The sequence below is a fragment of the Pituophis catenifer genome, unplaced genomic scaffold (assembly GCF_029215685.1).
Source record: "Pituophis catenifer annectens isolate HBS135680 unplaced genomic scaffold, rPitCat1.0.hap2 SCAF_2, whole genome shotgun sequence".
Lineage (NCBI taxonomy): Eukaryota > Metazoa > Chordata > Lepidosauria > Squamata > Colubridae > Pituophis > Pituophis catenifer.
In genome coordinates, this window is record NW_027256882.1 from 252,671,304 (window position 1) to 252,688,837 (window position 17,534).

The following is a 17,534-nucleotide window of genomic DNA, read 5'->3' on the forward strand; positions in this document are numbered from 1 at the left end:
GGGAAGTATAATTCATATTCAAAACTAAAACTTTGTCTTACAAGGTGATTTTACTCAATACACAGTGGAATAGTCCCATAGCAAAACTTGCAGCAATATATTTATTATATAGTCCTCAAATCATTTGCACTAAAATAGACTTATTGTAGCATTACCTAGAGTAACTAACTAGATTAACATTATTCTGGAATGTTTAGATACACATATTAACTTGTAATATTACTCTTAAGCATTTATACATCTGAATTCTTCCAACTTTAATAAGAGTGACATATGGATTTTCCCCCTTAGCACTGATATCAGCAACAACTTCATTGCAGGCAGCTGCTAAGATATCTGCTTCAATTATGCATTAAGCAGTCTGTCATACTATAAATGTATGAATTATTTTTAAAAAATCAAAGTGCATTAGAATGCAATACTCACATAGTGTTGCATCTAACAGACTAGAACAATTTTCCTATACAAGTTACAATATTCTTCACAAGCCTGGCAGAAACACTAATGATAAAATCTGCATAATCCTGCTATCGGAAACTATACAAAAATCCTTTTTTTCCACAATTCCAAAGTATATCCGCATAATGACAAATTCAACTAACAATTAACATTTTTATGCTTCTTAATTTTCAACACCATTTGGGAGAGACTTGGGATCCAGCAGCTGCTAAGCACATGCCTGGCAGAATGTTCCATATGCAACTGGTAATATTGCTAATTTAAAGGATGATAGAAAGTTCCTCTATCTTGAGTTCTCAAAGAGCCTCTGGCAATCAGATTAGATGAAAGTTAATGTCGTGAGTACTACTTAATATTGTATAGTACTGCTATGCTATACTATGTAGATGAAAGTATACAGTGATGAAAAGTCCATCAGAACTAAAATAAATTCTGTGTACATGTCAAGAATTTATCCAATTCGCTGAAACTAACTGGATTAAATTTGCATAAAACTTTCTGGCTACAAATATGGTTCACCTACTATAGGTTCATGATTAGGGGATTGTGACCAAATTGCTTAATTTCTTACTTCCCCTCTCCCCGCCCCCTTACTAACTAGGCTGATAGACTTCTCCAATAATGACAGACTTTGAGTAGCATATAGTACCACTCAATGGTATGTGTTATGGCAATTTAATTAAAACAAATACAGTACATATAAAATTATGATATTTATTCTAACAATTCCTTATGCAAGACTGTAAATAATGCTTTTTTTCAAAGAAATGAAAAACAATTTAGTTCAGAACAGGAAACATAGACCTTGTACAAGTGGGTCACTGAATATGAGTGAAATTGAAACAAGGGAAATGGGCACACATTCTACTCTCCCCGCTAACCTTCCCATGCATGTGGTTATTGCCTGATCTGCAGTCATATTAAAGCTGAAAATGCTTTAAATCACTTTTAAAAGCTTTATTTTAAGAGTACAAAAATATCTTAAAGCAATCTGACTATCAGGAAGGTTTGGGGTGGCATTTCTATGGAGCATTAATCTCTGTTCTGTCAAGGCAGCACAAATATCAGATAGAAATGAAACATATTAAGAAATACAAGCATAAAACAAAAGTCCTCTCAGTTATTGATGGACTAATTTTATTCTGAGAAAGGAAGGACAACATATAGATTACCAATTAGTTAATCATTGGAAATTTAATGTGAGCATCAAATTTTTAAATCCAAACTGAAAGAAACAGCCACCATTTTTGTGCAGTGTTAGCCTGCAGAATTGAGTATGGTCTGAACAATAGATTTCCTGACATTTTACTGGCAACTACAGCTGAGGATCTTCAGAGGCAAGGTAGGTTATCTGTTACACACACCATGTCCACTGAGCAGAGATGGTCCACCTTTGCTTTTGAAGATGCCAGCCACAGCTGTCAACAAAACATCAGCAAATCTGTTGTCTAGACCAGCACGTTCACTAAACCCTGAAGCCCAACAAATGTTGCCTGTGAAAGCCCATACCAGTGTATCAGTCACAATTTGCCATCCTTTAATCACAGGAGTATTTTCTGGCTTTCTATCAGAAATGTAAGTACACAGTATAACTTTATAAAATAACAAATAGTAAAAAGGAATCTTTTTTATTCATTCCTGTTTCCTGCTCAACATCTGGTTAGGACTGCTAGACAGCAAAAACCCATCATCCAGAATAATAGTCTGTTTCACTGACACTTGTTCTGACCTTTAAGACATTTCCCTTAATGTTTCACCAAAATCTCTTTCTTTTACAGTTTCCCCTCTGGGATTCTAATCCTGCCTTGAAATAACAGAAAATGATTTTCCTTTCTACATGATAGCTTTTAAAATGTTTAGAGGACACTTAACATATCTCCCTTTCAGCTTTTTTTTAAGGCTGAACAATCTTCAATCTTTCAATTCCTCATACAAATACCTCCTCCAAGGGTGCTCAAATCTGTGAATGCTTAATTTATTTTTAGAACTGTACACAATGTTACAAAATCACCTGTTTTTCTTATTTAAATGCAAGCTTTTAATTTTTATTGCCTAAAACTTATCTTTTTGATTTGAAGCCAAATGTAAGAGGAGTGACAGAACCTGGGGAATAGAGTTAAAAGCGGGATCTGCCTAGAATTCTTATATAGTCACAAGTACACTAAGTAGAACCTGCCCCCCTTGAATTCTGTGGACCTTATCTAACTACAAGCAGGCACTAATCATTAATTGAGAAGACTCCTGTGCATATGTTGTTTAACAATAAATCAGTTTAATTGGATTTTCACATGTGGAACTGGTCTTTCATACCTGACATCAAAAGTCCATCATGTTAAGGGAATGATTCAAGAAAATTAATAAAATTGGACATATGCACTACGAACTTAAATGCTTAGATTTTTGAGTGACAAAATTCCTACAGACCAAAGAACAAAATCATAATAGATGAAAATATAAGAACTTGTAGATTGTATTCCAATACTTTTCTTCACGCCAGATTCCTCATATTTTCCACTTCAAATGCATAACCTTCTTTGTTTTGCCAGAGCTATCAGACTGCAGAACTTCAAAGTACATGGTATTAATTTAACAGTTTAGTTCATATGTTCTGAAGATGAATAAGGAATGTTTTTGTTAATATATAAGCAATGCACACCTTTATAATTTATATTCAGACTTTTAAGAAATTCTACTTACAGTTCATATGTATTTTGAAACTATAGATCAGGGGCAGACAGTCTGCTCCCTAAGGCCATGGTCTAATTTCAGAAGTTCTTTGCAGAATATAATTTCTAATATTTGGTAAATGGTATCTATCCACCTCTATATCTTATACTGGATTGAAAGAAGATTGTTAGAAACAATGGCAAAGAAAAGGCTGGATGATAGAAAAAGTAAAAAAGATTGTCAAATAAAAAGTATCCTCACACATAAAGGACTCTGAACCCACCCATTATTCATTTCAATCTTATCAATTATGTATTTGCCAAAAATGTAGCCTGCTATTTTTTTTTAAAAAAAAGTTTGCTAATCCTTCTCTAGATAATGATACTGTCAGGTGCAAAGGATCAGGACCAAACATTAAGCTCAGAAGCAGTTCAGAAGAAGCCTACAGTATATACAGGAATCCAGTCAACTAATGGTCAATACTAAATTGGCACTAGGTAAGAATTAATGAAATTTAAGAGGCTGGATTTGGATTGTTTGTGCCAATGTGACAACTCCAGACTGATTACTCTCTTAACTCCATCCCCTGGCTCTGCCTTCTCTTTTCCTAGCCATTGCACATATAAAATAATTCATAATTTTAGTCAATGTAGTCATAAAAGTATGGCATTCTACACTTTTGATCCTAATATGAAAACATTATCTCATTACTGAAAAAGATTTAATTTTGGTGGGATACAAATGCACATGTGCATTACATCATCATCTAAGCACCTACCTATGACAGCTAAAGTCAGAGGTTGCAATTGTAAGAGTTCAACTCACATTTGAGGAAATAAATACACAATCATATTGCATTTCATGCTATTCAATACAGCAAAATCAGGATTTAAGAAATAATATATACAAAGATATGGGGAATGTGCATCGCTATGTCCTTAGCTTTAGCGGTATACTAAAGTATCTCAACAGGATTTTGGCAAATTAAGTCATTTTAAAAATACAAAGGGGAGTTTGCAGTACTTTTCCATTATAGTATTTCTATACACATGCTAAGAAGCTAGTCTCATACCCTCCAACTAGTATAACGCCTTTGGGACCAGTAGGAAATTCACTGTGGTTATCAACTGGAAGTGATGTAGTCAAAAGGATAAATATTTCATCCCAAAAGCTCAGTGATCTTAGGATACCTGTAATTATCTAAGTGCTCACTGCATTCTCTGTGCATATGTGCTGATGGATTGGTTATGGGGAATTATAGCAAAATATTAGAAAGAACCAATTTACCTGACTTAACTGAATTAACAGATTCACAGAGTTGGAAGGGACCTTGTAGGTCATCTAATCCATCCCTCCGCCCAAACAGAATTGATTTGTGGAGGGGAGATGGAAAAAAGTTTTATATATAAATATATTACAATATATATTAATAAGAAACATTCAGAAATGTTTTCTACATCCTACATCTATTCTATGAAATCCTATGAACATATCATGAGCAAGACAGTCCTGGGAGTTCATCTTTAAAACCCATTAATAATACTGCACTCAAAGAGCAGCAATCATATCCTGAGTAAGCAGAAGGCAGAGCATCCAATCATCAGCCTCTTGAAACATAACATTAAAAAATCAATTATGGATAAAAGCTTCTTCAAGAAAATGCCAAAGGGATCTTTTTAAAAAGGCTAAAAAGAAATCTAACATGATTTTTAGAAAATATTCCTAAAAAAACCCCTCATGCTAAAAGATAAACCATTTCTTCTTCATCAACTCTTCTTCCTATGAGCCTTTAAATATAGCTCTATGGCTCCCTAAGCCAACACATATTTACTTAAGAGGAAAAAAGCCAGTTTATAAATAAAGCACTGGTTTTATTTTTAAAACTACAAGCTTCATGGTAAGTGGAGCTTGTAAGTTAAAGTATTTGTCTAGACACAATCTAAGAGTTCAGTTTTTACATACATTTTACAACCAGATTTGAAGATTTAAGTAGGATTATGAATTCCCAGAAGAGCTCGAAAAGAGGCATTTGCCAAATTACAAATCTATTTCCAAGAGCTCAACACAGATATATATTCACACTAATCGTTTTTTTCATGAGTTTAATTACCATGTTTGTGAAGTGTTTCAATCCACATTTTTGCCATAGGGCAGTGATGGCGAACCTTTTAGAAGTGCCCAAACTGAAAGGTGTGTGTGTGTGTGTGCGCATGTGCAGACACGCACAAACATGTGCATGTGCGGACATGCATGCATGTGCAGCAGAGACCCAAAGACTAGCTGGCTGGTCGGAGGCGGGGCATCCCAACACCAGCAGCACAGCAAGAGGTAAGATCTTCTTTCATGAGCTTCTGTTTCGTTGTTTGCATGGAAACAGAAGCTCATGAAAGAAACACCACGGAGATCTGACATGGGGCAACAGCGTGCGTGCCAGCAGAGAGGGCTCTGCGCGCCATCTCTGGCACACGTGCCATAGGTTCGCCATCACGGCCATAGGGGAACAGCAGACAGAAAAATACCAGGAACAGAAGAAGTAGTGTTCCTTTAGTACTTCTAAGAAAAAAAAGGGTTTTCTCTAAGTATCACAAAATTTGAAATCATCAAATTATAATAGCAACTTGGCATAACATTTACACAATCTTTCAAATGAAGAGTTTGAATGCTCTGTTTTAATAAATCAGTGCAAGGTCATTTAAGACTATGAAATGAGCTTCTTTTTGCTGTATCTTAAAATGAGCTTTATGCAATAAAATATATATTTAAATATATATTGGGCACCTCCATTCTCAGTTGAAAATAAGGACAAAAAGATTAAAAGAGTGAAATTAAAAGTGAGGCTCAGACTGAATATTAGGAGAAATTTCCTGATAATAACACAGGTAAATCTGCCAGGAACATTATAGACTTTCCCATTTCAGATAGGTGTTATATGGCTACCTTTCAGGAATCTGGGGCAGATGATTGGATTAAATGGTCTATAAAATTACTTCCAATCCTATGATTATAATTTTAGACAAGAGAAAGGGTAGATCAATGTATAACTGTTGCAAGAATGTTATCTATATAAATGTGCTTATGTAATTCCCTGCAATTTTATTTCATGTAAATTCTGATTCTTACCTCAATGTATGCTAAACCCCTTAATCCCAGATAATTTATTTGTTCTTGAATTAACTATTTTTGCAACAGTTACAATAAATGATTTCAAGTTATATGACTCATTTAAAAAATCTTGCAATGTTTTTCTTCAGGTCCAATTGATTCATAGAATATATCATAAAGCAGTAGTGAAAAGGAAATAACTCAGTCCTGGCTGGAAATCAGAATTTACTTGTATCTCAAAGATAAAGAATTTTAAGACCTAGACATCCTTTACAGTCAACAAATAAAAATCTATTTATGGATTACAATTTTATCCAAAGAAGAATAGGCTTTCTCTGTCTCCTTTTCTAATTCAAGCACCACTGGAAATCTGGATTTAATTAATTTAAGCTTAATGCTTCATAGTAAAGATAACTGCACCTTCCTTGAGGTGAGTTCATCAGTATGTCCTTGTCCATACATCAGTATGTCCTTTTTCTTTTCCTGGTATTTTTTCCAGACTTCCCAATCTAGTATATAGACGCAGTATTCTCATCCTAATAGATAATTCACCCAACCCTGCTTAGTTTCTAATCCAAGTGATTAGCCAGATGCTTATACCAATTGAAGCTTCTTAAAATCTAGAAATGAGTAAACAAACAAAAAATGTATTTAAGGATGTACCTTGCCACAAAAAAAGAAAAAGATATGCAACAAACAGAGACTGTTAATAATCCAACCAATATTCACTGTTCATTGTAAGAAACAAAAAAAGAGAATACACCTATTTTAAACAAATAATTCCACAAATAAATTCTAAATAGGACAACAGTAGTATTTTTCCTACTTTCTTCAATCTTCTGTGATCACTCAAAACTGAGATTTCTGAAAAATGTCTTAGTAAATTATCAATAAAGGGGAATATTTGTAGCTCTGGGTTGAAATGAGGGGTTCTTGGTGCTGAGCTTGATTATTTTCTTACTAGAATATCTCTTCTAGAATATCCTCTAGGAGATATTTCTATATGTTTACCAGGATATCTCCTTTATGAACAAAAGCTTTGGTTCATTGATTAGCATTAAAAGATATTTCCATGTAACATTAATGTCAAGATTCCAGGGTTTTTTTTCACTCTAAACTGCTGCATTTTAAAATATCAGTTGCATTCTATAATTTAATTATATCTTGTAACTAAATTCTAAATAACATGGATTTTAACTCCATCATCATACCTAATCATATAAAAAAAAATGAAAGCTTTTACATTTTCTAATTACTGAACTGAATCCCCATGAAACCTTCACTAATCGTAAAAATAAAGTTCAAACCCTTGCACAAAGAATTCAAGCTGTTTTTGCTCTTTCTATCATCATGATAAGCCAAATGAGAATTGCTCTGTTGATATTGCCTAAACAGCAGTAGCCATCATCTTTGAATTAAAATTCCTGCTTGGGAATGGAGAACCTTCTCTTGGCCCAGTTTCAGGAGCCAATTCATTTTCCAATCAGCTTCTGGACACCTCCAGTCAGACCCTAGAAAAGCTGAGCTGTAGAACCCAATAAATAGGAAAGAAAATATTTAAGAAAAAAGAAACCCAGTAAGTCAGAAAGAATTTACATCACTTTAAGAGGCAGTTGGCTCCCAGCCAAAGACAGGTGTTGACAGAGATTCCCTCTTCCTCTCCAAAGGAGGAGGATTTCCCTGCCTTTCTGGATGCAATTATCAACATATGCTCTTTTTTACATGGCAGTTCCCACTCAGAAATTATTTGCTGCGCCCCACAGCCCCAAACTGATGTATCCACTTTACGGGTCGGGTTTATTCTCCCGGCATCTCAGGAAGCCAAACGCAACCCGTGAAAACTTAACTGCTCGACCCGAGAGCCCTTTTCGGTAGGCAAGTGGGGGGGAAAGACGTCCTTCTTCCCCCAAACTTTCCACCGGCGACTCCCAGGCTGTCACCGTATAGCAGCAACCTTACCTTCAAGGCTTTCTTGAAGGGGATGGGTGGCGTTTGCACGGGGCGGGGCGGCCACCTTCGCCCCAACACACCTGGGGGCGCGGGAGGAAGACTTCTCGAAGCCGGCTGCTTAAAAGCGCGCGGCCTTGACATTTCAGGAAGTTTGACGCCGGGCCTTGGCCTCTCTTAAACGGCCGCCTGAGGGCCGGGGGGTTCTGCTGTAAGTAGAGGTCCTCCAGCAGCAGCCCGGAGGAGTCAGGTTACCGCTGGCGCGCGGGAAGGCCAGAAAGAGGACTGCTTTTACTCACCGCTACTGGGGAAGGACTCCATTTTCCTCCTCCTGCGAGGCCAGCCAAAACACGAAAAGGGCGGAAAAGACAAAAAAAAAAAAACACGCCCGAAACCAAAACAAACCAAAAGCAGAAGCCGCCGCGGCTCCTCCTCACACCTTGGCCTGCTCCTCCTCCTCCTCCTCCTCTTCTCGCAGTTGCATGTTACCGAGGCGGACGCGGCTGCCGGTCCTTTGCGGTCCTATAGGGAGGCTTCGTGCAGCCTCCGTCGCCGCTGCCTACAGAATAACAAGCCCTATGACGGGAGCAGGAGGACGGTCTCGGGAGGGAGCGCTGGTCCGCTGCCCACTCGGCTCGCTTCCCCTCCCAGCCAAACGGCTCTGGCGGCTCGATGTCAAGGGCAGGGACAGCCCTCGACCATTTTCTGCTTCCCAGCTTCTCCGACCCCTCCCCTGCTTAGGGATGGGCTGTTTAGCGGCCTTCCGAGGCCACCTCCTCTCAACGCTTCGGGACCCGCTTGAGGAGGCCTACGCAAGTGGCTGAATTCAGGGGCGGCTGCGCCTGATCCAGAAACCCTTGGGGCGGTCCCCCCCCCCCCCCGGATAACAGGGCCCTCTCTTCCCACCGTTTGAAGCCCCCGCTGTCAAATAATATAATTGGAATCAACTCGAGTTGAGATCCGAAGTTTCACTTAGAAAGGCTTAATTTAATTTCGAGTTTAACTTAAACGTGTTTTTCCAGTTTCTTTTTTTTTTCCCCTTCCGTGTTTGCCTCCCCTCCCCTCTTTTTACCCCTTGAATTTAAAGCCAGTAAAATTCTCATCAAGTTGCAACATCTCAGACCAAACAAGAGATGGTAGTAAATCATATATAGACAGGCAGTAAAAGGATTGCTGCTTGTTGGGTTTTGGCAGTGCTGTGCTGTCTCAAAGCTGTGTAAGGAGTGACATACACCAAGCAAAGGGTTTTTTTTTCCCCCTGAAATATGCATAAATAAACTGTCATCCTGCTTTTTTCATAGTTGCTGAGACACAAGGAAATCTGCCAGGAGAAGGAATCCTTTTTTTTAAATAATTCCCAGACTTGCTCTTTGTTTACAGATAAATCTGTTCCTGAAATTATTCTTTTTACAATTGTAATTTGTTATTCAATTGTAATTTGTTATTCAATTGTAACCTGATGGCAACAAAATGCTTCAATAATGAGAACTTGCTTAAACTAGCTGTCTAAATTCTCAATTATAGTTCTTAATTACAATTATCCTTAGTTACAATATATCCTTAGATATAAAGGATTTATAGACATTCACCTTCATCTCTTCTTGTAATTTAAAACGTATTTTATTATCCTCTTGGAGTTCTAGGAAGCTCACACCACCAATCAAAATGAGGAAATATAATCCAACCACTATAGCAGCAAAAAGTAATTCTGTCTATCTCTGGATGCTTCCTCCCAAAAGGAAGGTCTTTACTAATGCAACAGTGGGACAAGATTCCCTGAAGCAAATTCCAGAATAAAGTCATAACCACCAAATAGCCTCTATGAATCCTGCCAGATGAATTTTGATGACTACATCTAAATTCCATTGATGTTGCCAGGATAGATCCAGTATCAGTCTGACTCTTCTACTGATGTATGTTTTTGAAAGAGATAACGAAAACTCCAGTTATCCAGTTATTTGACTACAGTATGTATTTTTTTTCTTTTGACTAGCTATATTTGTTACAGGCAATGAAAAATTCGAAGTACTAAAGTGATGCTTCCTTGATACACTTTTTTCTCTAGATTAGGGGTGTCAAACTCGATTTCATTTAGGGCCACATCAGGGTTGTGATTGAATTCGGGGGGGGGGTGCATGGCTGGGGGGCCTGCCAACTTCCCTGCCTTCCTCCTCATTCCTATCTCCTTCCTCCCTCCCTCCCCTTCTCATTCCCATCTCCTTCCTTCCTCCCTGCCCTCCTCTTCCTCCTCTCCTTATTCCCATCTCCTTCCTTCCTTCCTTCCTCCTTCCTCTCCCCTTTCTCCTTCTCTCCGGGGGTGTCAAACTCAAGGCCTGATCTGATGTGGCTAGATCTGGCCCCTGGGGCTGCTCTTGAGGCAGCAAAGGACCAGCTCCTGGCACCTCAGCCAGGTGCTGACCTATAACTGGATGGCAGCCATCTGGTCTGGAACACAGTGAGCCGTAGATCCACAGGACAGCCCTGGAGCCAGCTAGGGGCCACCCCCGCTGCCTCTGCCCTGCCCCCTGGGGGTGTGCACAGGTGACAAGTCCCCAGGGGGCGGGGATGAGGCAGCAGGGTGGTTCCTCACCAGCTCTAGGGTGGTCCCGCGGATCTAAAGCTGACCGCATTCTGGCCCAGATGGCAGCCATCAAGTTATAGATGCCACATATACACAAGTATAGTGACCACATACTATACATACTAGCAGATGCAGTATGCAAGCACTCACCCTGGTTAGATTTCTTTGCCTATACATGTACGTCTCTCACACACACAGCACATGCACCATGATGAACCCTCCCACACAGACAAATTTATCTATTTATAATTATAAGGCCACTCTAATTAACTTTGGGGAGCATATAGATTAAAAATAGATACAATACTTAAAACTAGACAATAGCAAACATAACAGAGGAAAACATACATACCAGCAGTGATATCCGGCCGGATCTATCAGTCTCACACAATCCTGTAGGGCCGGAGGTGGGTGGGCGGAGCCTCCAGGACATCATCACATCCCTTTTTTTACCCTCTGCGCATGCGCAGAAGCGGGGGTCACGTTTCCAATCCAGTAGCGAAGGTAAGTGCATTATATCCCTGATACATACCTAACAGAAGGAGATATTTCATGCCAGATGAGCCCACTGTGACCTATCCTAGAAATTCAGGAATAAACCAGGTTCTCAAACATCATTTAAAACTGTTATGAGTTAGGCCAGTTTGAACATCTGATGAAATATTCCAAATGACAGGCACTCTGACAAAGAAGGCATGTTTCCCCGGTCCTGTCAGACTGATTAATTTATGGATTGCTTAATGAACCATACTCACATTGTTAAATCTTAAGAGGTGGGCAGAAATGGGAGAAAGATCATCCCTCAGATAGCCAGGCTCTATACCATGATTATTCCTGACACCATGAATTGCACTGAAAAGCTCGCTGTAACCAGTGCAACTCATACAGCAGAAGTGTTATTTGGACATACTAGGTTGTGCTCGTAAGCGTTCATGCCGTTGTATTCTGGATCAGCTGTAGCTTCTATATGGTCCTCAAGGACAGCCATGTATAGAGCATGTTGCAGTGCCACATCATTATGAGTTATGTTAAAAAAATTCATATGTTGGACTTCCGGTTGACGTCGTGGAGAAAACGACTGGAAAATAGCAGAGCTCCTCCATGAAATGCAGTCGGCAACTGCTTGCTGGGAGACCCTATGGGGTTAAACCTCCCTGGAGGGGAGGTGAAGAAAGGAGAGGTACTTGGTCGATTGCAAGGAAAATGCAATTTCCTTGCTGATCTGAAGAAAGTTCTCCTGAACAGCAGCAGGGACGATGGCCATTTTTGGTCAGTCACAAGCTAGGACAACCGGGACACTAAGATCTTGTGCTGGAGTGGTGTGTAGACAGAGCAGTGAAACTGGGTGAGAAAATTTCCAACTATTATCTTAACTTAAACTTAAAAGTTCCAACAATGATCTCCAAACACTAAAAAAGCGGTGATTGGATTTATGGAGAAAAATTAAAGACTAAAAACTAAAGAAGAAGATTAAAGATTTAGAAGTAAAAGAAAAACCTAAAGGATGATTTAAAACATAGAAAGCTTGGAAAAGCCAAACAACGTTGTGAAAAGTGACTATTGGGAGAAATTGTTTTTCTAAACTTTATCTCTAATTCCCCTGACTGGATGACAATCAGTTGTTTCTGGTTTTTTATATTCTGTGGAACTCTGGAATTGGAAGCAGGGGAGCCATCTACTGGAGGAAGAAGATTACTGCATTGTACAAAATCCAAAAGGAAATGAAGAGAAAGTAAATAACATCTGGAAAACTATCTGACCTTGACTTTATCTTAGTAGGCAGTTGGAATGCTGGGAAATATTTACTGAACTTCTTGAAGATTCAGAAGGCAAATTAAATTAAACACTTAAACTCTACTGGAACAATACACTGAAAAGCGGATTTGAAAGATTGGAAGAAACCTGGTGGGCTAAATTGGATTTGGGTTATTAAACATTACATGATAGATCATCCTATGAAGCAAAAGAAGAAAAGTGACAGAAGGGGGAAGGAAAAAAGAAAAAAAAGAAAAGATAAATAAGATTTTAAACTCTGGATAATTGGGAAGGTGTAAATTGGAATTTATAAAGACTGAAAAGCACAAATTTATAGACATTTGGGGGACTTGGAGAAACAACTTTGGGATTGATCAAATCTTGCTAATAATTGATTTTGGGGGAGTTAGATGTTGGGATATTGGGATATTAGAGGGATATTAATTTGTTACAAAATGACCCATCAGGAAACAATAAAGTTTTATGAAGAAATGTTAGAAATAGCAACAAAGAACTATAAAAAGCTGATGGACATATTTAAAGATAAAGATTTGAAAGTAGAGGGCACTTAACAAATGGTGGGAAAAGATGAATATGATACACAGAAGACAGCTGAGAAATTAGAAGGAGTGGTTGAGGGAACAATGAAACATAAACTACAAAAAGATAAAAATAAGTTAAAATCAGAGAAAAATACTGAAAAGACAGCAATGACAAATACTAAAAATCCAATAGACAATTCCTTAAGAGCTTATAATAGAATAGAGGGGGGGAAAGGAGGAGCTCACAAAAACAAAGAAAGGGTTATGGATGGATATTCAAAAGATGCAGCAGAAGGAGATAAAGGATAAGACAGAGGGAATAATCAGTTTGTGTAAAATTGTTACAAAGACATATAGGATTCCAAGAGAGAAATATAAAAGAATCATCAAAAAAATCAATAAATGATGAAATTCTAGAAAGGCTGAGAGATGATGGATAGAGAAACAATATTTTGTAAGACAGTAACAATATTGAAAATCAATAAGTAGAAAGTTTAAATTGGGGAAATAGTAACACACGCACACATATATATAATAGAATTTATGAATACAGATATGAATACAGAATTTATGAATACAGATACAGATTAAAATTAGGAAATGGGAGACTAGGAGTAGGTATATTTAAAAGTAGTATTATGATTAACAGGATAGAAATATATATATTGGAAAATATAGTCTATAAAGACTATAAATCCAGGGGACTTAGAGATATAAACTTGGGACTGATTAGATGTTACTGATAATTTGGTTTTAATGGTGTTTATAGAAAGTTGAGATATTGAAAATGTGGTTGAACACTGAATGACATCTATAATATCTAAATGTTAGGAGTTAATAAGTACATAAAAGAATATATTACAATTATAATGAGCACATTAAGGTTAGAAGTTGGAAGATAAAAATTTTGTATATGTAATTGAATTATTACTGTGAACACTGTGTGAAAAATATGTTAACCCAGTCATTACACTGTCCATAAAAAAATGTTGGTTGTTAAAGAAAAACTGCAAATAAAACTTATACCAAAAAAATAATAATCATATGTTAAAATTCACAGATTAATCTGTGAAAAGGCCTTTCTGGCTAGCTGCCATCTGCTCTTCAGAAAGGAGAACCCCCCAAATTGTGCACAAAATATGTATTGCCACCCCATCCTGAATTAATTATGGAGCTTCTCCAGCACAGGAAGAATCACGCACCCAAGGGCACATAAGTCACGTTATGGCTTAATTTAAACCTGTTCCTCCACATTCAAACCCAAACAGCCTCCAGGCACTCCAGGCACTAAGACAAGACCTTGACAGCATCACTTGATTGGTGAGCTGATGGACTGACTGTTCATAGCTAGTAGTGTTTAAGTATCAATCAGTTATTTGGATGAATTGATTCAGAGATCCCTGCCAATGATACAATCCATTGATACGAAGCTTCCACTTCTTGTTGTAAAATGGTTTATTATAAATTCTGAAAACTATTCTTCGATTGCATGAAGCTATTTCCACTTCATGTGTACTCTAAGAAACAAGATACTGTATGCAAATTGTATTGAATCATTGAATAAGCACATAGGCACAATAAGTATGTTTTCTGTCTCTAGCAATGTAACAGTTTTGCTTTTTGACATTTTTTGGTGTGTAGATGAAAAAAGAAACAGTGATATTTCAGTTAACCCAGTGCTATTTCCTGACTCTTGTTCCTCTGAAAGAAAATGTTGAGCTACTGTGACTGAATTAAATTCCACAACTATTTTAGAATTAGATTTAGAAATAAAATACCCTGTTTCCCCAAAATAAGACATTCCCTGATAATAATCGGGCTTTTGAGCGCATGGCAATAAGGCCAACGCTTATTTCAGGGTTCAAAAAAAATATAAAACAGGGTCTTATTTTCGGGGAAACACGGTACTAAATATTAGAAGTTTTAAAGTTGCTAATGTGACTTTTAAGCAGGATAGTGCATTAGCTTGACATTTCCATTAAAATTAATGTATTGATAATCATTGTTTAAAAACTAATAAGACAAGAAAGCCTATCTAGGCTCATTTACCAGTAAAGAGCATTCATTTTAACTGGATTTACTTTTAGATAATGATGTGCAAGATTGTAATCATAGTTATTCTTATATTTATATTCTTTCATTTATTAATTTTTATGGAAACATTTGAGGAAAAACCACTAGACAGTGATTGCACGCTGATATAATGCCAAACACTTTGTCTAATACTGAACTGTCTGATAGCTAAGAAACATAATCAGGCAAGGTAGAAAGAGAGTATTGTGCCTTTTACATATTTCAAAATGTATAACAGAATTCATCTGAAGGCCAGATGTGGTATCCTCTTCCAATATCAAATAATCCTATGTAATGTATATGACTGAGTAGTTCATCCATATATTTATCTTAAAATCTGAAGGTGGGCAATGCATTTAGATGGTATTTGACAGAAATATATTTGTACCATAAAGGACAGTACTATTAATAAATTGATTTTGTCCTGTTAATTATTTAATGCCCATCTCTAGGCAAGACTAGGAAGTGTTATTTGATTTGATCAATCTTCCTGATATACTCTAGATATTGGATAATAACTACAGTTTGCAATATTGGTGAATATCTGCACTATAGTTCCTACATATCCCATTCTTCTGCAAATAAATCTATTCAGTAAAATAGCTCTCATGATTCAAAAACAAAATTCACAATATTATAATTTAGAATATAATAATAGCCTGTGACCCATTGAGACTGGGTCATCATTTCAGAAATATTTTTGTCAGATGTAAATGCCTTATTCTCTAATATGTAAATAGTATATGAATGGGGTATCAGGGGTTAACTTATTCTTCACTTCTTAATGTATTCATAATTCACCACTCCCACTTATAGCTCCACCCATTGTATATATAAGGAGCCACCTACACCCTTTTCCTTGCTTCTATCTGTGAATATTCAGTGAATATAGAATGCCTATTGTAAATAAAAGGAAGTATATTTAAACCTTTAACTCTCACTAATTTTATTGAGTCTGATCCTGAAAATATTGCAACAAGCTGGTAGCAGAGGATGGTTAATTGACTCAATAAAAAACTTAAAAAAATGTCTAAGAAAGATAGGCCCAACACCAGGGCCTACAGCAAAGAAATGGAAACAGAACAAGAAATAATCAACGAATACACAAACGCAATTTCGAGAGAATCCAAAGAATACACCACTGAAGACGAAGAAATAATAGACGAAAATGATGACCAGGAGGAAATCGAAATAGAGAATAACGAACTCAGGTCAGAGATATTAAAACTATTAAAAAGCCAGAAGAATGATGAAAGCCTCATCGCGAACCTCCAAGAAATGCTGAAGAACAGCGGAGCAGCGAGAGAGAAAAACATCACTAATGAGAAGTCTAAAGACCCAAAAACAGTGAGTGATATGACTGCAGAGAAAGTCATTACGAAGAAGAAAAACAGTGATCCCGCGCAAAATTTTGAATGGCAGCCATCTTGGTTTCAACAGGCCTCCAAGGTGAGCGAAGCAGAGCCAATCAAAATGCTCAATTCAAAATTTCTGGCACGAAAAACGTTATCAGACAACGAAAATGAAAAAGAAGATTCGAACTCCTCAGAAGAATCAGAATCAGAAAGTGAAGATGACTCAACAAAATCTCAAATAAAATCAGCAATGAAAACACTTTTTGCTGCATTTGGGCCAAAACTAAAAATTACCAAAGGGCCACCGAAGAAGCGAGCGAGCAAGCCGATGCCTCAGGACCTGCCCGCTCCCATCCTGACTTCGAGAGCGACGACGCCCGAACCCAGAGAGCCTTGTCGATTCCACCCTACACCACAGACCGAGGCAGGTGCCAGCGCCCCCAGAAGAAAGAGAAGAGCAGCCGCCGTCGTCAGAACTCCCAAGGTCGAACCAGAGACCGACTCGTCTGAAGCAGAGCGGAACGAGCGAGCCGCAATGGAGAGAACCTTCCACGACGACTCCAAAGAAGAAATGGACAACGCGCATGCGCGAAACTACGCAGACGGTCCGGGAAGACATGAACTGGCGAGAGAACCACGCAGACTCGTTGCGAGCATCCCCATGCCGTTTTGCAATTTTCTACACTTGCGAGACCACGGACTACTTCAGGTCGTAAGTAATGGACAAAATAATGTCGGAAATTTACCCAGTGACTTCCCAAAACTAAGGGTTGATGGCATTAATTTGCAAGAATGGTATCAACAGCTCCAGGTTGTCTTTATGAAGGAAAATTTACTATTTTTTATCACTAGTCCCCCAAAAAGACCTTGGACTTTAAAAATAGATTGTTTACACCATAGAGCATTTTTCTTAATAATATCTAGTGTGTCTCCTGCAATGTATCATAGCATCAAACCTAATCTGACTGTTTCAGAAATTATTCAATGCATGTTTAATTTGTTTCACAGCGATAGTGTGGCTACCACCACAAGAATGTCTAAGGATTTCTTTTC

The 17,534-nt window shown here is 37.7% G+C and overlaps 1 protein-coding gene across 2 annotated transcripts in view; it reads right to left on the reverse strand.

Annotated features, from left to right (window-relative positions):
* LNPEP (leucyl and cystinyl aminopeptidase) overlaps positions 1-8,923 on the reverse strand; it is a 48,829-nt gene extending 39,906 nt beyond the window's left edge. The window contains exon 1 of one of the 2 annotated variants that reach the window (XM_070938765.1): positions 8,475-8,923. In XM_070938765.1, the coding sequence (XP_070794866.1) occupies positions 8,475-8,496 (22 nt within the window). In that variant the 5' untranslated portion in view covers positions 8,497-8,923. Of the gene's footprint in view, positions 1-8,187; positions 8,272-8,474 lie in introns of those variants that run through there. The other variant, XM_070938766.1, reaches the window with a different exon arrangement.
* Positions 8,924-17,534: the final 8,611 nt, after the last annotated feature.